This window comes from Hyperoodon ampullatus (assembly GCF_949752795.1).
Source record: "Hyperoodon ampullatus genome assembly, chromosome: 13".
Lineage (NCBI taxonomy): Eukaryota > Metazoa > Chordata > Mammalia > Artiodactyla > Ziphiidae > Hyperoodon > Hyperoodon ampullatus.
The window spans coordinates 89,146,795-89,167,421 of NC_136926.1; the positions used below are offsets into that span (position 1 = coordinate 89,146,795).

Sequence of the window (20,627 nt, forward strand, 5' to 3'; positions counted from 1 at the left end):
CTGGAGGGAAGCGCACCCAGGTGCGGACCCTTCCTGGCCCCCAGCTTCACTTTATCCAAATGACCAGGGACGACACAGGACTCAGCGAGGGTAGCCAGCGATCTGGTGCACGAGTATAAATGTCCTCTCAGCCTACAGAGCCTGGTCCACGTTTCGAAGCCACCTTTCATCCCGTATGCCCCCAACACCACCCTCGCCCAAAGCAGGCAGGCCATGGCCCAGAGACTCAGAGACCCAGCCGAAAGCCCCACCGACCCCCTAGCTGGGCAGGACTGACCACTGAGAGGGGACACGCCCCTCATTCAAAAGTGCTACCTGGGAGGTGAGCTCATCACGTCCCAAGGCGGCCCCGGGCAGGGTGAGCCTCCTCGTGGGAGCTGGTTGGTTGGCCTTCCTGGCTCCTGGCTGCAGGAGGCTTTTCGTCGTGTCCCGTCACACCTCCAGGCCCCACTGCTAGCTTCTGCTCGGACAACGAGGGAGGCCAGAGGCTGACGGCCTGTGCTCCCTGCTCTGCCATTCTGTCCAGCGAGCTGGTCACTGGCTGACCAAACCAGCTCTGTGCTGAACCACAGCACCCACATGGCTGTACCCAGCTGAACTAGCACCAGAAAGGCCCTGACCCAGGCAGACTGGGATAAATCGTTTTCCCCAAATCAAAATAGCAGCTTCACTTTAAAAGTGAAGTTTTAAGGCTACTTCTCAAAACATAAGGGAGGACATGGCCTTCCGGTAAGGTGAACCTTCCAGAACGCCCACTTGACAGTAAACCCACAGAGAATGCTCAAGTTCCCTGAGTTCACCCATAAGTAAATAAAAACAGAAAAGCTAGTGAGTGCCCTCCTGGCCTGAAACATCCTCTGTAATTCGGCCAGCAGGGCTTCAGTGGGGTGAAAAGCAGCCGAGGGGATGGGCACGTCCAGGACAGGGGTGTGAGGTTCTCCACACCCCTGGTGTGAGTCTCTGGAACGGAGAGGCATCTATTTGGGAAAAGAGCCTGGACATGGCCTGCTTCCTGCCCCGACCCCGAGTGTGATGACAGCATCACCCCAGGCGGGGGCAGCCCAGATGGGCCCCTCCTGGCAGCCCCCAGGAGCAGCAGGCACAGAATACCCCTCCTGCCTCAGTGCGCTCATGGGGTGGAGGTCCCACAACTGGAGGGGAAGCCGGGAATACCACGGGCTACAACCCCCAGTGCCTGCACTTAGAGCACTGCTGTCACCCCAACAAGGGCCACCGCTGCCCAGCCTCCAGCTGCAGAGCAAGGGTTTAGAGGGTCTGCCCTGGAAGTGGAGGGGTGAGAACAGAGCGCTCCACAGCTCCCCCCAGAGGGATACCTTGCTTGGAACAGGTTCAAGCCTAAGGGCACAGACAAAAACAATAGGTAACCTGCTGGAGGGGCAACTGAGGGGAAGCTGGCGGTTTATCAGAGAGAGACAGCAAGAGCGGTGCTCCTGGACACAGCAACTGTCAAAGGCTGGCCTCAGGCCACCCCTGCCTGACTTTACTGGATCAGACCTTAGAGCGCTGCATGGCCTAGGCCCTTATCAAAACCAACAGAGCAATCAGTTGTTAATCAGTGGTGGCAGACCCGAGAGAAGCTTAACAGGGGGGCCAAGGAGAGTCAAGGACAGCTTGTCCACAGCCAGCCTGGCGGGGGAGCAGGGAGAGAGATTCTAAGAGGGCAGCCATCAAGCCAGGTCACTAAACACACAGACACGCAAAGAAGCCCCCCAACCAGGGTGGGGTCAGTATCCAGAGTTGCTACAATATTTTACCTAAAATAGCCAGTTTTCAACAAACTATGTATGGAAAGTTGCCCACACACAGAAGAAGAAGAAAGAAAAGAAAAAGAAGGAAACATTGCTTTTGAAGGGACAGAACTATTGGACTTAGCAGAAAAGACTTCAAAGCCGCCATTACAAATACGTCTAAAGAACATAAAGCATTAAAGGAACGGGGCTTCCCCGGGGGCGCAGTGGTTGGGAGTCCGCCTGCCGATGCGGGGGACACGGGTTCGTGCCCCGGTCCAGGAGGATCCCACATGCTGCGGAGCGGCTTGGCCCGTGAGCCACGGCCGCTGAGCCTGCGCGTCCGGAGCCTGTGCTCCGCAACGGGAGAGGCCACAAGAGTGAGACGCCCGCGTACCGCAAAAAAATAAAAAAAAAAGAATTAAAGGAAGTATACTGACAATGTCTCATCAAACAGAGAATATCAATAAAGAGGTAGAAATCATTAAAAAGAGCCAAATGAAAATTCTGGAGTTGCAAAGTCCAGTAATGGAGGTAAAAAAAATGCACAATAGGGGCTCAACAACAGAACTGAGCTGGCAGAAGATTCAGCAAACTTGAACACAGATCAATAAAGATTATGCATCTGAAGAACAATGAGAAAATAGAATTCAGAAAATTGAACAGAGCCTCAAAGACACACAGAACAATAGTCAGTGCACCAGCATGTGTGTGACGGGTGCACTGAAGAGAGGAGAAAGGAGAAGAAAACAGCCTAAGAAATAATGACCAAAACCTTCCCAGATTTGATGAAAATATCAGTCTACACACCCAAGAAGCTTAACAAGTTCCAAAAAGGATAAGTACAAAGAGAACTACACCCTCACTGAATACCATAGTCTAAATGTTGAATGCCAAAGAAAAAGACAGACTCTTGAAATCAGCAAGAGAGGGAATTCCCTGGCAGTCCAGAGGGTAGGACTCCATGCTTTCACTGCCAAGGGCCTGGGTTCAATCCCTGGCCAGGGAACTAAGATCCCGCAAGCCGAGTGGCACAGCCAAGAAATTAAAAAAAGAAGAAAGAAATCAGGGACTTCCCTGGTGGTGCAGTGGTTAAGCATCGCCTGCCAATGCAGGGGACAAGGGTTCGATCCCTGGTCTGGGAAGGTCCCGCATGCCACAGAGCAACTCAGCCTGTGCACCACAACTACTGAGCCCACGCTCTAGAACCCTCGAGCCACAACTACTGAGCCCGTGTGCCACAACTACTGAAGCCCTCATGCCTAGAGCCCGTGCTCTGCATCAAGAGGAGACACCACAATGAGAAGCCCGCGTACCACAACTAAGAGTAGCCCCTGCTCACCGCAACTAGGGATAGCCTGTGTGCACCAACGAAGACCCAATGCAGCCAAAAATTTTAAAAATAAATTAACTTAAAAAAAAAAGAAAGAAATCAGCAAGAGATAATAAGTAACATATTCGAAATGCAGCAAAGAAACTGTCAACCAAGATTCTTACATCCAGCAAAACTTTATTTTTTTATCCTGGCTGAACAGCTTGTGAGATCTTAGTTCCCCAACCAGGGACTGAACCTGGGCCCTGGGCCCTCAACAACAAGATCGTGGAGTCCTAACCACTGGACCACAAGGGAATTCCTGCAAAAAAAAAATTTTTTTAAAACAAGGGCAAAACAGAGACATTTCCAGATAAAAAAGAACTGGGAGAATTTCTTGTTAGCAGACCCATCTTACAGGGAGTACAAAAAATAAGTTCTTCATGATGAAAGCAAGAGACATCAGGCAATAATTATAATCCACTTGAGAAAAACAAAAAGTATAGGTAAAGGTAATTATGTAGGTAATTATAAAAGACAGTATACGTGCGTAGTTCTTCTCCTTTCCTCTCTTAACTGATTAAATAATTAAGTTAGTATAAGTCTGAAGTAGATTCTGGTAAGATGCATATCATAAGCCTTAGAGCAACCACCAAGAAAATAACATAATATAATATAAAGTGATATAATGTAGTATACACACACACACACATACATATATATGTGTGTCTATATATATATTTAAGGCTCATTAAAGGAATTAAAATATTACACTAGAAAATGTTCACTTAATACAAAAGAAAGCAGTAAAGAAGGAACAGTTGGGGGTTAGGGTAGACATGAGGATAGAAAACAGAAACTGAAATGGCAGGTGTGAATCCAAACATATCACACTAACGTTAAATGTGAATGACTTAAACAATCCAATCAAAGGGCAGAATTGCCAGAATGATTTTTTTTAAACGATCCACTATATGCTGTCTACAGGAGACATACTTTAGATTAAAAGATACAAAGAAGTCAAAAGTAAAGTGGAAAAGATATACCATACAAACAGCAATCATAGGAGATCTTCAGTAGCTACACTACTATCAGAAAAAAATTGACTTTAAAACAAAAAAATTACTAGAAATGAAGGAAAATTTTATAATGATAAAAGGGCCAATCTATCAGTATGATAAAACTATAAACATATGCACCTAACAACAGTGTCCCAAAATATAAAAAGCAAAAACTGACAGAAGTGCAAAGAGAAACAAATAATCTAAAGGTAGTTGAACATTTCAATACACACTTTTAGTAATGGACATAACAACTAGACAGAGGAAAAAGGGAAGAGGAGACCTGACCACACTACAAACCTAACAGACACCCCTCCACCGCCACCTGACAACAGCAGAATATACATCATCCTGAAGTGCACATGGAACGTTCTCTAAGAGAGACCATCAGCCAGGCCATCAAACAAGCCTCAATTTTAAATGACTGGAATAGGGACTTCCCTGGTGGTGCAGTGGTTAAGTATCCGCCTGCCAATGCAGGGGACACAGGTTCGATCCCTGGTCCAGGAAGATCCCACATGCTGCGGAGCAACTAAGCCCATGCACCACAACTACTGAGCCCATGCTCTAGAGCCCGCAAGCCACAACTACTGAGCCCACGTGCCACAACTACTGAAGCCCATGTGTCTAGAGCCTGTGCCTCGCAACAAGAGAAGCCACTGCAATGAGAAGCCCGCGTGCCACAACAAAGAGTAGCCCATGCTTGCCCCAACTAGAGAAAGCCCGCAAGCAGCAACAAAGACCCAATGCGGCCAAAAATAAATAAATAAATACATTAATTTTTTAAAAATATAAAATAAAATGACTGGAATAATACAAAATATGTTCTCCAACTACAATGGAATTAAATTAAAAATCAATAACAGAAGGAAATTTGGGGGATTCACAAATATGTGGAAATTAAACAACAAACTCAAAAATAACAAATGAGTCAAAGAAGAAATCCTGAAGGAAATTTAAAAATATTTTAAGACCAATGCAAACAAAAACACAACATACCAAAACTTATAGGATGCAGCTAATGCATTCCTTACAAGGAAATTATGGCTGTAAATGCTATATTTAAAAAGAAGATCAACTATACTATATGGCTGTAATTATGGCATAATTAAAATTATGGCTGTAAATGCTATATTTAAAAAGAAGATCAATTTAAAAAAAGAAGAAATATCTCAAATCAGTAAATTAATTCTATCTTAAACTTAAAAAACAAAAAGCAAACTAAACCCAAAATAAGCAGAAGGAAAGAAATAATAAATACTAAAGTGGAAATAAATAGGGACTAGAAAAACAATAGAAAAAAAATCAACAAAACCAGAAGTTGGCTCTTTCGGGAAAAAAACCCAATTAAATGGACAAACCTTGAGCTGGAAGAACCAAAACAAGAAGGAGAGAGAAAGGGAGGAGAGTCAAATTACTAAAGTCAAGAATTAAAGAAAGATCATTACCACCAACTTTACAGAAATCAAAAAGATTATAAGGGAATACCAAGAACAATTATATGCCAACAAATTAAATAACAGATTAAATGGACAAATTCCAAGAAAGAATTTCTATTGAAACTAATTCAGGAAGAAATAGAAAATCAGAATAGATCTATAACAAGTAAAAGACTGAATTAGTACTTTTAAAACTTCCCACAAAACGCCTAGGCCCAGAGAGTTTCACTGGATAATTGTACCAAACATTTAAAAGAATTGGTGAACTTGCAACAAGCAGTAAATAAGCCCCATAGATCTAATGCACAGTATAGTGAATATAGATAACAACATTGTATTATAATCATCAAACTTGCTAAGAGACTAAAAGTAATTATTCCAACTACTAAAAAAAAAGATAATTATGTAACATGATAGAGGTGCTCATTATCACTACATGGCTATCATATCACAGTATATAAATGTATCAAATTAACATGTACACATTTAACTTACATAATGTTATATGTCAAATATATTTCAATTAAAACATTTTAATTAATAAGGAATTGATAGCAGTCCTTCACAAAGTCTTAAAATTAAAAAAAATAGAAGAGGAAGGAACACTTCCCATTCCCAACTTACTTTATAAAGCCAGTTCTATCCTGATACTAAAACCAGTCATCACAAAAAGAAAAAAAAAGACCAATACTTCTTATGAATATGGACACAAAAGTCCTCAACCTAATACTAGCAAACAGAATCTAGCAACTTATAAAAAGGATTATACATCATGATCAGATGAGATTTATCCCGAGAATGCAAGGTTGGTTCAGCATACAAAAATCCATCCATGTAATACGCTGTAATAGCAGAATAAAGGACAAAACCACATGATCATCCCAACGGACACAAAAAGCATTTGACAAACTTAAATATCCTTTCATGATGAAAAAACTGAACAAACTCAGAATAGAAGGGCACTTGCTTAACCTAATAAAGGGCATCTCTGTAAAATCCATAGCTAACATCACACTTAATGGTCAAGGACTAAATGCCCTCTCATTACAATCGGGAACAAGACAAGCACATGTATTCTCCCACTTCTGGCCAGGGTTATTAGGCAAGAAAGAGAAATGAAAAGCATCCAGATTGGAGAAGAAGGAGCAAGACTATCTCTATCTGCGGATGACATCATCTTGCATATAGAAAAGCCTCAAATATCCACTAAAAAACTATTAGAATAAATGAGTTCTGCAAAGTTGCAGGACACAAGATCCATATGTGAAAATCAATTTTATTTCTACAAAGTAACAATGAGCAAACCAAAGTGAAATCAAGAAAACAATTCCATTTACCATAGAATCAAAAAGAATAAAATACTTTGGAATAAATTTAACAAAAGAATTCCAAACCCTGTGTTCTGATCATTTCTCTTTCTTTCTACCTCTCCGTGCCCCGCCCTCCCTCTCCTCCCGACACACACACAGAAAATGGGCAGGTTTCTAGGAGCTACTTCATGCTTGAAAACAGCAGGTGTGGTCGGTTAGCTGGCTGGAGCCTTGGCCACACTGGGTGGATGATGTGCATGCAAGGTGAGGATGTGGCACAGATGCGAGCAGAGACAGAGAGGGACCGAGCTGCAGAGGAGGAAGCTCATGCAGTGTGGTATCTACCCAGATGTGACCGCCTGGGGGGGCTCATGCAGCGTGGTACCTACCCAGATATGACCGCCTCGGGGGGGCTCTGGCTTCATCTTTATTATCTGCAGCTACATTTAAAGACAGAGAGAGAGAAAACAGGAAGGAAGAGGAGACAAAAACAGACTGGTTTTAACACTGGTAAGTCCTTGTTGTATTTCTTTAAAACAACAACAACAACAATGGAACAGGAAGACAGCAAGCTTTTGGTTTCGTGCATTAGGAAATCCACTTTCTGAACCATTTTTCTCCAGACCTACCCTCCTCCAAATAAGTGCTTGGGACAGAGGGAAGAAAATGAAAAGCCACCTCATTTTCACTTAATGTCTAAGGTCAGAGGTGCCGACAGAGATACAGCGGACCCTGCCTCTACTGTCCCCTGGGAACTCATCTGTACACAAGCCCTGGTTGCAAGATAGTTGTCTCCGGGTCCAAACTCTCCGGAAGGTTGCTCAATAGGGCTGTTTTCAGAGGACACGCAGCAGGACTCCCGCCGTACACGGAGAGCTAGCTCAGCACGTGAACTTGACCTCCCTCGGACATCGCACCCAGTCAGGGGGCAGGTCTGGCAGCCGTCCCGCTGTGGCCCAGGAAGCAGTACCTGACCCAGTGTGCGACAATTCGATGGCCAGGTACCTTGCCCCCCCGAGCACCCCACCCCACCTGAGACCTCCCTAGTCTGGGCCACCCCAGGACAATGAATGACTGACCTACCGACCAGAGGCCCTGAAGACAGGGCACCTCCAGCTGGGTTCCACCTGCAGGTGGGGTCTGGGATGGACGGTAGTTAAAGAGGAGAGTCACTGAGGTCAGAGAGCAGAGGCAGGATCAAAGGTCGTGTGTCACCTGCCCCAGGCCATGTACACTCTACCCCAAAATGGAAATTTTGCAAGTAATCAGCTAATAGCAAACACCAGACTTGCTGCCTAGACCCGGGAGGAGCTGGGGGGTCGGGGCAGGGGGAGTGGTTTATAAACCAACACAAATTGCGGTCTCCTCTCCTCACCCCACCTCTCTCCCCAACACCCCCTGCTCCTGGACCTTCTGGGTTCTGACTCCCCAGAGTTGGTCAGAGTCTCTCAGCTTTTTGCTTCTATTTCTTTGATTCAGACCAATTTCACCATTCACGGGCAGCTCCTCTACAGATCAAAATCCCGAAAGAGGGAAGGAGGAGAGAGTAGGGAGGCTGCGGGAGAGAGCGCTCAGCTCAGCTCCTTGTGCGCTTCACACACGGTTTCCCTTCTCCTCTCCAGGCTTGATCACACTGAGCTGACAAGCAGAGCTTCGCACGTGCAGAACCGCCGGGCGTGGCTGGGAGACGCACAGGAGTGCGCTGGTGCAGAGCTGGGGGTCGGCAAGCAGAGGGCTGGGTAAGTTGGGTGGGAAGGTCACATCCCTGGGTGCTGCGCCAAGCTACCTGAGGCTCCTTGGCTGGAAAGCAACATGATCAGATCTACGTTTTAGAAAAGACACCTTTGCATAGGACAGATGGAGGAAAGCGGGCTCTGAAGCTGAGAGACGCTAGAAATGTTTTCAACCATCATGTGCTGCCACGGAGCTGTGCTGAGGACACACTCCAGGCCAGGCACGAAGGTTCCAAAACAACTGCACTGGGACCTCCCTGGGGGTCCAGTGGTAAAGAATCCGCCTGACAGTGCAGGGGACACGGGTTCAATCCCTGGTCAGGGAACTAAGATCCCACATGCCACAGGGCAACTAAGCCCACGTGCCACAACTGGAGAGCCTGCGTGCTGCAAACTACGGAGCCCATAAGCCCTGGAGCCTGCGCGTCACAACTAGAGAAGAGAAAACCCGCACACCACAACTAGAAAGCCCGCACACTGCAACGAAAGATCCCGCGTGCCTCAACGAAGATCCTGTGTGCCGCAACTGAGACCCGACGCAGCCAAAAATAAATAAATAATAACTGAATCTTTAAAAAAACACACACTGTCCTCAGAACCTCCCCTCCCCCACCAGGAGGTGGGTCTTTGCCCCCTTGACTATATGGGTGGGCCTGAGACTGCAGGTCTTCAGAAGTGATGCTGTGTGAGTTCCAAGACTAGATCTTTAAAAAGATACAGCGTCCACCCGGTTCTCCCCTTGAAACCCAGCGCCACTTTGTGAGGAAGCCCAGGCCACATGAGAAGGCACGCAGGGATGTTCCAGCAGGGCCCGGCTGAGGTCCAGCCAACGGCCAGCACCAACCCAGACACATGAGAGGGGAGTGAGAGAGAGAGAGACACAAAGAGAGACAGAGATAGAGGGAGAGACAGACAGAGAGAGAGAGAAGGGGGGACGGGAGAGAGCGAACGAGACAGTGAGACAGCAGCTCAAGCAAACAGCCAAACTGTGGAGTCCGAAGCAAAAATATCCTTCCACGTCATCAAGTTTTGGGGTCACTCGTCGAGCAGCCCCACAGACAGGGACCAGAGGTGACAAGGCAGAAGTTCCAGCAGAGCTGAGACGGGAGAGTCAGCCTCTGGCGGCCAGCAGGAGGCTGGGGGGTGGACAGGAGGCAGGCCCTCCACTGCCCCAGGGGCTTTAGTCCTGTCACACTTTGAGACTCACTGCTGGGGGCACCTTGGAGAGAACACGCGGGGGCACCGGTGCCTGCGTGTGGTGGAGGGGACGACGGCTACAGGGGGACCGGGGGACCGGGGGGCCGGGAGGAGTATTATCACGGTGGTCCAGGAAACACGGGAACAGGAGACCCTGTGTCAGCCCCGGGGCAGCGGGCTGAACTGAAGCAGGATCGTAGCCTGATGTCCGCGGACACCACGGAGCCCCTGAAAATGCAGGACGGTCTGTGGATAAACATCTTCCTGGGGAAGGGGGTGTCCTCAGCTTTCAGTCTCAGGATGGTACTTGACCCTCCCCACCCAACGTGTTTTTACAGCTTTACTGAGCTATATAGCTACACACCATAAAAACGTCACTCTCCCCGCGGTGTGTAGGATACTCACAGGTGTGTAGTGCAGCCACCACCGCTACGGTATTTTAGAACTTGCATCACCTCACAAGGAAACCTGTCCCCTTCAGCAGTCACCCCTCCCCGTCCACCTCCCCAGCCAATGCCACCCCAGTGCTGAGATGTGGGCAAACCTCAGGTGAATTCATGCCCGCAGCCGGCTGGTGACACACCCATTGGGATGCACTATTCTTAGTGACAGTACAACACGGGGATCTGGCGGGAGGAACGTGTGGCCCTGAGGATGCCGAGGAAACAACTTCTCAGCAGCCTCGCTGCCGGCCGGCCTCATGACCTGGCTGGGAGCCACGAGGGAGGCGCCTGGTGGAGACGCAACGCTCTGTTATTCTTGGGTCCCTGAGCTGCAGCGGGAACGTCAGAGCCGACCAGGGCCCCGTGAAGGGCCAGCCTGGGAGGGGGCACTCTGTCTCCTGGGAAACCTCCAGACCAGGCTCCTCGGACACCTGGCTGACTGCAGGTCTGGGGCAGGAAACTGGACAGCGAGCTCAGAGCATCTTGTTGCACCAGTGTCCGGGGTCCACCGGACCAAAGGTCAAAGATCAAGAGCCGACGGCAGAGGCTCCCACTGGCCAGAGGTGGGTAAAGGGGCTTCCACCACATGAAACACAGGATAACGTACAAACAGACGTGCTCATTGCTGCAAGATGCTGGGAACCAATTCTGAAAAGTGGCAAATATAGAGGAATATAAGCAAGCCTTCACCTGGCTTCCTTTACAAGTCAAACCATCGGAAGACCAGGTAGCATTTGTGGGGAAGTTTCTCTACAGAATCTGAGATGGCAGAGCCTCGGGGCTGGCGGCCCAGGACTGTAAGGACTGGGCCCTGGGCCCCTATGGCTGCCACCACCCAGAGGGGCCAGCTGACAGCCACACCTCCTAGAAGAAGGATGCAACAGTCCTGCAAAGACAAAGGGCCAGACCTGGGTCCAATTGTCTTTTAAAATGTTCTCTACAGGGCGTCCCAGACAGACCCAGCTCAGCAGCCTGATTGCGTCCAGATCCTGTGGGCCTGACTCGCTCTGGACACTGCTGCTGGCCCGCTGACCCTGTGCTGGGTGCGCAGCGCTCAGCTCACAGCAAATGCCCCGTTTCAACAACGGGTAAGTTCCAAGGAGAAAGGGGAGTTAGGGAGAACCTATAGATGAAAAAGACAAATCAACAACAAAAAGACACCGGCCAATCACAGTGTGTGCTGGATCCTGATTTAAGGAAACAAACTGGCCAAAAAGTCAGGAAATGGACAAGACAGCTGGAAACTCACACGCAGATGGTAGTTTCATGATAAGGAACCATTGATTTCTTATGGGTGATGATTTCTTTAGAGATACGTTACAGACTACCTATAAAGAGGCTACATCTGGGATTTGCTTCAGAAACTGCAGGAAAAAGATGTGAACGGGGCCTGGAGGTGGTTATGGTCCCACACGGAGCTCCGTTATGCTACTCTCCCTACTTCTACGTGTTTGAAATTCTCCACAATAAAAAGTGAAAAAGGAAAAAAACAGCACCTTCGAGACGGACACCACACTTCACTCCTAGTTCACAGTTAAACAGCAGGCGCATATTAGTGTCTCCAGCTAATTTCTCCCTGAAACACGTGGCCTCGGTGGATGCCATTTCACCTGGGACAACCCGAGGAGGGGGACCCACACCCCTGGCCCTGCCCCCATTACACACAAGGGCATGGAAAAGCTGCCAGTGGAATGAGAGGTTTTAAAACGTTTGATCCTAATTTTGAAAATGATCCCAATTTTGTGATAGGAGACTGACTAACAAAGAAAAAAGAAACAACTGGAAAAATATACCAAAATGTTCAAAGTAGTCACCTCTGGGTGGTGGGAAGGAAGGCTTTTTACTCTTACTGTATATCCCGTCTTCCCTAAAGTGTCTACAATGAGCACATGCTGCTCTTCAGATAACAAATTAGATATTTAATTTTCTAAGTAACCGGCTTTTTCTGCTCACCGCCATCTATGTTTCTTTAACCTTAACTTTCAAGTTGAATTAGTGGCCTTCAAAACTGCAAACCTCTATAAAAGATAGCTGGAAAACATTTAAGCTTTTTTTTAGGCTGCCTGGCCATCCTATGAGAACCGTGAAACAAAGCTCCCCAGACTCTCCTGGGGAGTTACTGTAACGTGCATGGTCAGTTCCCCACGAAGTCTGTGTCCCGAGGCCTCGGCTGACACGTCGGGAAGCAGAGGCCGGCCACCTGCCACGGAGGGTCGGGGGAGAGACGGGAGCCGCGGCACAGCGGCCCACAGGCTCTCAGAGCTTCCAGGCCCGAACCACTTGGCTTTTTCACAGCCCCACCCGCCTACTTCTGGCAAATGAGAGGAAATAAACCCACACATTCATTAAAAGCTTCCCGTAGTGGGGTGGTGAGACCTGTGTGTCTCATAAACAGTAGACACGGAAACATGTAAATCCGATCTGGATTCAAGTGTTGAATGCTCAGACTCTCAGGCGGTGTGGGTGGAGGTTAGGAGACGACTCTCCCTAAGGCCGCAGGGGGCCCAGCGGGGGAGGGCCGGGGTCAGGAGGGGGCCCAGAGGTCAGGGGGCACAGCCCTCCCTCCACCAGAGCCGACGGCGTGCACCAGCAGACCGGCCATCGCCATGAGCTGCCAATCAAATGTCCAACGTTAAACTCTAAGTTTGCCGCATGACCCAGAGGCCCCAACACCTGCTGTATCTGGCACCCTCCGCCTTCACGACCCACGCACAGTTTCAAACAAGGTCACAAGCCTGGTCTCCCGCTGCAGAGCCTGAGGTGCAGGACCACTAAGCCACCAGGGCACAGGGTGTCCTCTCCAGGCCTTCCCCCCGCCCTGGGTGAAGACGCACACCACCGACCACCCCACACGGCCCACTCTGCACTCAGCTGTGAGATCCTGCACCCGTTAAAGGGGAGGCTCGAAAGGGCACAGACCACAGAGGGCAGGGGCCGAAGCCGCCTGGGCAGAAAGCCGTCAACTCAGAGAAGGTTAAGAGGCAGCTCCTCGGCTCATAAGGGCTCCAGGGTACAGAAGCCCTGCTTTCCAGGCAAGAGCAGCAGTACAGCTGGCACCACCTCTGGTGTGATTTCCTGAATCACAGCTGGGAGGACGGCGTTGATGGGGGAGAAAAAGCAAAAACACACCGGAAACAGACAGTGGCGGCTGGTCCTCTTTATCGTCTCAGTGACCCTGACTGATCCAGGCTACTCATCGGAGCTGAGGCTGACCCATTTCTACAAAGACTGAAGTTAGCACACACTCACTCTCACTCTAAAAACAGAAGCTACGCAAGAGGAGAGGGGTTGCTCAAAGGGAGAGAAAATAACCACCAAGGAAAAAATAGCGGGGCAAGACCTCAAGTCTGCAGGAGTCCCAGAGCCCAACAAACTCCAGAGAAAACGCTCCTCTAAGCAGTAGCTGAGATTGAACACACCCATATTCTCAGACAAAATCAAAGGGGAGAGCGGTCTTAGACTTAGTCATTAGAAAAATCAGAAGTACGGCATCAACCCTCCGGCACAGAGAAGCCCAGCAGCCCGCGCGGTCAAACACAGAACATCAGCTCGAAAGAAACATTTTCAAAGGAGAAGGCAAAACCAGGGGCAGCATCTTCTATCTTCTGAGCCACCAAAAAGCTGTAGGGGCCGAGCATGGGACTCGCCTGCCCGAGCCTGTGGACCCCGCGTGCCCACCCGAGGCCCACAGAGAATGACGTCGGGTGAATGTTCAACAAGGTATGTGAGAAAGATCCGGGTTGACTCAGCCACAGGGAACGGGAAAAACAGAGAGGCTGTGTTTGGTGCACAAGCCACACACAAGGTCAGAGATAAAACCGCCTCTGCAGGAAACATCTGTCTCCGGCCTGATCAAGCCAGAACCAGACCAGCAGTGCCGCCCTCCTGCCCCAGCTGAGGGGCCCGCGTGACGACAGCCACAGCGGGAAACACGGTAAGAACAGGTCGTAACTCGCCCGAGGTCCAGTTTCACACGACACGGTGTCGACGCAGTCACCTACCTGACTGCGAACACCGGTGTCGGGACAGACACCTGCGCCACCTGGCGAAGCCAGCGCTGCTGGGGTGGCACTGGGTGGAGGTCCCCCACCCCGAGAGCTCCAGCCGAGTCTTGCCCATTGAGTTACGGGGCTTCATCCCCAAAGCTGCGGGTCACCAACCTGCAAAGACCCGGCGTTTCACGTTCAGCTCGCTGGCGGCGCGGACCTCGGTGCAGAGCTTCAGCATCAGCAGCATGGCCAGGATCATGACGACGCTCTGCCAGAGCAGCGGCGCCTCAAAGCGCCTCCCGAACCTGCGAGGGAAGGGCCGCGGCGTCAGGGGCGAGCCGGCCGGGCGCCCGCGGTCACAGCCTGAGTGGCCCGTGTGCCGCCGCCCAGGCCTCCAGACGCCACGGTGGGACGGAGCCGGGGCACGGAGGGGCCGGGCACCCCCCTGGACGGCCGGACCGGGCCTCCCCAGCCCCCAGAGCCGAGTCCTGGGCAGGCTGCTCCACGTGCTGCAGCACCCCCCACCAGGAGCCGCTGCGACCCTCCCGGGGCCGAGGGCCGGTGGGAGCGGGTCTCCTGCACCCGCCCCCACACCCCCAGTCCGGCCAGCTGCCGTTGCCCTCCTGCAGAGGCCCAGCCGCCGCCAGGCGAGAAGCCCAGGTTCTGGAACACCTGCCTCCCCAGGGCTCGGTCCAGAGTCTGGAGACCGACGGCAGCCCTGACCCTGGCCGTGGGGAGTGGGGTCTGCAGGCCAGCACGGCCCCCAGTGTGAGCAGAGCAGTGGGGGGCCGGGCCACCCAGCCCTCACCAGAGAAGAGGAGACGGCAGGCAGGGCACGGTCCCCACTGCCAACCTCAGGCCCTGATGGCCGACCCAGGCCTGGCTGACCCGCATGGAGGCCTCCATGTCCACTCTCTTCTCCGAGCCCCAGCCCGCCCAGCCCTCCCAGCCACAGGCCCCAAGGCCTTCCTGCTGACTTTTTTCCAGTGTGTTGAGCATTTCAGCAACTCGGCCAAAATTTCCTGGAGGCCAGAGCCACAATCCAGTGACTGGCACCCGCTGGGCCCATCAGAAGACCCCAGCCCAGGGGCTGATCACAGCACTGCCCTCCACACACCAGCTGGGGTGTCAAACGTGGCCACCAGCATCACAGGACTAGCCTGCAGAACTGTCACCTCTAAGGCGAGGCCTGGGCACAGCACCCTTCAAAGCCCAGGCCCCCATTCTAGCCTGGCTGTTCTGGAGCAGAGATCCCGCTGGCACCAGCTGCAGCGTTGCCTGACGGGGCCTCCCAAACTTGAGTTAGTGGCCGACAGGTCACAGTCGGGAGGTCCTGGATGGCAGTCGGACCTCCAGCTTCTCCTGGAAACCAGGAGACACGGCCCGGCCCACCTCCTTGGCCTCGCTCTCACACCCGCCCCTACAAGGAGAGGGTCACTGACAGCTGGCTGATGGGGCCACACACGTGCTCCACCATAGGCTGGCTCTGGGGACCATGCTGCCCCTCGGCCTTCTTGCTGTGCCCCACCACCTCTGGGCTTCATCTCTTCTGTAAAGTGCGGACACAACCCTACGGCTGCTTGAAGATGTTTCTAGCAGTTCTAGGAACTAGTCCCCAGTGGTTACCTGACTGACCCCGGGGTCTGACTAATCAACAGATAATCCAGAGGAGAAGACAGAGAAGGTTCTGCGCCAGGCTGGGGAGACTGGAGCAGGTGGGCATCACAAAAAGTCAGTCAGTCTAGGGACCAAGCTCATTCCCAGTTAGTTACAAGGCTGAAGACGTGGTATTTGGGCCTTTATGTAATAAACGCCACTTCATTATTTTCAACAGAAACAATGAGTGACTAGAAACATAGGGGGGGAATGAAGGCTTGTGCTTCCCCTTATACCACACACCAAACATCGAATCCAGGTAAATTCAGTATTTACAGTAAGGAATGAGACATTTGCAGTGAAGTAAGGGGGTCAGAGTGAACATTAAACTGCTTTTAGGGTGAAGACAGGCTAAACAAGACGGAAAATTTCAAAAAGCACAACTTTCCACAGAAGATATACAAGGGACAAAACAAATATGAAACAAAGTTCAACATCCCTTGTAATTTTTAAAAGCCAATTAAAATAGAAAGACACTATCTTTTACTCATCACGTTGGTTAACCTTCTGCCTTGAATGCTAATGGTCTGTGCTGGCAGAGGTGTCACGGGGCACCTCTTCCTCCCCTGCCCTGAGAATGCGGTTGGCAAAGCCTGGTCTGCTGCAGAGGACAGGACAGCCCAGCAGACGAGCGTGTGGCCTGCTGCTCGGAGCAGCCAGTGGAAGCGCCGTCCCCCCGTGCAGCGCACACGTCTCCCTCCCAGGGCGGCGCACGCAGCAGAGGACGTGTCCTGCCTCACCGAGCCTGAGCAAAAGCTCCCACAAGGAACACCTTCTACGCGTCTTCAAAGTAGCAGAGAAAAGCTCGATTGGAAGAAAAGCTGTGTATCTACTTCCCTGACTGCTTCGAGTAGCAGACTGTCACTAGCCCTCTGGTGCAGTGTCACCACATCTCCCGATACAACTTTACTACACCTGCAATACAATGTCACCATGTCTCCGGCTCCGGTACAGTGTCACCATATCTCTGATCAGATAGGGATGGGGCTGGAGAACTAGCTCTGTGAATGCCTCAGGCCCTGGGTCGGGCGGCCCTGCAGCACCGTCCTTGCACCCTGGCCCCCTCCCTCCTCTTCTCATTTACAGAATCACTCCACCCTCTGGCTTCCGACACCACAAAGGCCAAATCCTGCATGTCAGCATTTTGTATGATCTGCTCAATGCTGGTTCTGCAAAAGGATGGGAAGAATCGCAAGAAATAAAGGCACTGAGTTCCGTGAATTACAGAAACGCCGGGTTTCTATAGCTTGGTCAGCCTTCCCCCACCCCACCCCCGACCCCCAGGACTGCAGAGCTGCTCACATGCCTCACACCACACATTTCCTTGGGCGGCTTCCCAGGCAGACTGGAGTTCCGAAGACTGAATTCCCAGCCAGCTTTGGGAAACGTACTCTTCATTTCCTCTAAGTCCATCACTGCTCTCGTCCCACCCGGAGCCTACCACAGCTCCCAGCCAGCGCTCTCTCCCTCCCCACCACCCACCACCCATATACACGTGTCTGGCACGTTCCATACAGCACTTCTGCTGAAGCGTTAACCCTGTAGCATCTGCCCAGTGTCTGGCTCATGGGAAACCCTCAAAAACCTATTAAATCAAACGGGCTGCTAGGGGACCCAGGAGTAGGGGCTTTGGAGGCTCCAGAGAAAGGAAGGAAAGGGAGCACAGGCATCACCCTCAGAGCAGTGGGGCCTTGGGACCACGTGGGCAGAGACGCGTGTATTTGTTACAAGTCGTAGACGGAGCCCGACCTGGCTGCTGGGCTTCCCCACATGAACTGCAAAGTACTGCCAGGTGTGAAACACAGGGAAAGCACAACCCCAGGTCAGAGGGATCCTGAAAGAGAGACCTCTGCCAGCCCTCCCTTCTTCCCATAGGGTCCCCCAGTCTTCTGGAATCCAGGCTGAAGGCAGCCCTGTGTGTTCACATGGCAGCCACTGAACTCATGGAGGGACTCAGGACAGCTCAGGCAGCTGATGCTGTGGAAAAGGGGCAATCAGATGTGCAGAAATAGACGTGCCAGTGGACAAAGTTCAGAATTCCACCAAAGATTCTTTCTTTCTCAAAGGCTCAGGCCCTACAATGGAGAGAGAACTCCCAGTCCCAAAGCATCAAATGCTTGCTTGTTAAACCCAGAAACACTGACGAGATGGCATTCAAGAAACTGGTTCAATTTCTGATTTCTCCAAAACAGATAGTTAGAGGTAGATTAGATATCCTATCTTCTTTCTGCAATTCTGAATGATAAGCACAGCTGGGGGAAGGAAGACCTCTCAAAGGAACTACTTCCCATAAGAAACGCAGCCTCAGCCGATCCTCCTCCACTCCTCCGAGAAAACCTGCCACTGCCTAAAGGAAATGCTGCTCCTGACCTAACGCCCGGGCCTGGGCTGGGAGCTCCGGGGGCCACACCCAGGGTGCTCAGGGTCGGCAGCAGTGTCACACACGATTACAGTTTGGGACCTGCTTCTGTGCAACCTTAGACCCAGTGAGGGGCAGCTGAGAGCGGGAAGGGGAGAGTCTTGCTGCAGCGGGTGAGGACCACCCTCAGCCACGGGGAAAGGAGGAGCCTTCAGATGCAGTTTTTCAACTTGTGCTAAACAAGTTAAAAGATAAGCGCCCTCTGACCCCTCCTTCAGAAGCGGACTGGCCCAGAGACAGGGCTCATGGTGTGACAAATTCTTCCAGGAGAAGGGGTCGACTCGCCAGCTCGCCTTTTAAAACCTCAGACTGAGCAAAAACACGGTGAGAGTGACCAAGGGCTGCCTCAGGCCAGGTGGACAGAAGGAGAAGGAGCAGAGAACTTCTGGACTCGGGGGACTCACACCCTGATGACCGCAGAGGGGACATCTGCCCAAACTCATCAAACTGCACACGTGCAACGGGTGATTTTCTTCCCTGTAAATCATGCCTCAGTGAGGCTGACTTAAACTCAATTAGCAAGAAAGCACGATTACTCCAAAAGGAGCCACAGCTGCCCGGCCCCAGGCTGTCCTGTCTGTGCTCACAGAGGGCCTGGGACCGTCGAGAGGGAAGGAAAGTTCCAGGCTTTTTTGGCCTTACAGTGAGGCTGCGAGACTTCTTTTCACTTCCTCTGAAAGTGTACCCTCCCAATTATGTCTGGCTTCAACAACTGTTAAAATTAACTTCAAGTTCCTGACCAGAATGCAAATGATAAAAAGAGGAAGTTGGTCTGGGAGGGGCAAGAAAAAATAGTCTCTTAAGTATTATCCAGAAAGTTGACTTACTGTTAAAAAAAACAAACAAAAGCAAACCCGCACACACAACGCGGAAGGCAGGAAGGGACCACCCTTCCAGGCAGACCGCCCCCCAGCACTCCTTCCTGTCCGGTTCCCCCGAGAGCCTTTACTGGCCCGTGGTTTGCCCTTCCTATGCTGACCACCTTCTGTTACTGGTATTCATTAATTCCCTTCGTTTTCTCTCCACTACCCCAAAACCTCACCCAAATTCCTAAGGGCATGGACCCAGTCCTAGGACGCAGCCCCACAGAAAAGGCCCTGGGCAAGCGTCCAGTACGTGTACGAGCCACTGAAAATGAAGACGCAGACCCGGGATTATGGGAGATTCTCCACTTCAGTCCCACCATTTTCCCTGGGAAAAAGTCTCATCCATTTCACCAGCTCCTTCCCAGGAAGTGCAGACACTTCCGCCCCCCGGCCTCACCCAGAAAAGGAGAAAGCCATCCATCTCCCTGGGAGCAACTACAGTAAGAAAGCCCTCAACCTACCAGAAGAGGATCCGTAAGATATTGGCCAGCAGGAGCACGAGACACACGTAGGTCGAGAAGCCCTCGGCGTTCTGAGTCCTCCGGATGTCCCTGTACTGCGGGATGTACGGCACCACCCCTCCGAAGACCATGGCCCCAGCTGCCCCCCAGGAAACCAGCTGGTGCAGCGGGACCCAAAGCCAACCCAAGCCTTCTGCGTCCATCCCGAGCGCCCGGCGGCCCCGCCGGCAGGCTGACGTCCACCTGGCCCACGCGCGCTCCGCGCTCTCGGGCTACTGGCGCGCGCGCTGTCACCCTCACATGCCGCCGCTGCCCTGGGCCGTCCTCCGTCGCGGGGCCTGGCGAGAGAGGGAAAGCGGTAAAGCGCTCGGGCCGGGCCTCCACGCCCAATGGGGGGCGCACCGCCGGGCTCGTGGCTGGGGCACGACCCCCTCCTCCGGGGCGCCGGCCCGGGGTGGACTTTCAGTTCGGGGTGGGAGCTCGGTTCCGGGGGAAGCGGTCGCACAGCCTGGGGGTCAGAGGGATGGGAGGAGGGGGGAAGAGGGAACACACTGCCCAGGGGGCCCGGCCCGGGGTGGACGCTCAGCCCAGCGCGGCGCTCGCGTCCACGCGCGCTGCTGACCCCGCCGGGCTCACCCGCGCTAGCGGCTCCCACCGGTCAGTCCACCGTCCTTCTGTCCGTCCAAGCGCCGGGCCCCGCCTCGGCATGACGTCACAATACGTGGCCCCGCCCACGCCGGGCGGAGGGGCGGGCGCCGCTGGGTCCTAGAGCGCGCCAGTGGGTGGGGAGGTGGGGGCGGGACCCGGGACCCGGGACCCGGGGCGAAGCCGGGTGTCGTGGGTCGTGGCCAGGGCGCTCCGTGGGCCCACCCGGCCCGGGTTAGGAAATCGCTGCCTGGCGGGGCCGCTCCTTCTGGGCCAGGGGCCCACGTGGACCCGGCTCCATCTGTCCCGCGGCGAGTGGCCTTGTAGACGCGGCGCGCCGCCAGCGGG

The 20,627-nt window shown here is 52.1% G+C and overlaps 1 protein-coding gene across 1 annotated transcript in view; it reads right to left on the reverse strand.

The window, feature by feature from the left end:
• The window catches only part of SLC66A2 (solute carrier family 66 member 2), a 48,283-nt gene extending 27,974 nt beyond the window's left edge, over positions 1-20,309 (reverse strand). The window contains exons 1-4 of the mRNA XM_079717092.1: positions 20,271-20,309; positions 19,635-19,972; positions 14,404-14,537; positions 7,260-7,310 (exon numbers count right to left, since the gene is read on the reverse strand). Coding sequence (XP_079573218.1) covers positions 7,260-7,310; positions 14,404-14,537; positions 19,635-19,837 — 388 coding nt within the window. The 5' untranslated portion in view covers positions 19,838-19,972; positions 20,271-20,309. The remainder of the gene's footprint in view (positions 1-7,259; positions 7,311-14,403; positions 14,538-19,634; positions 19,973-20,270) is intronic.
• Positions 20,310-20,627: the final 318 nt, after the last annotated feature.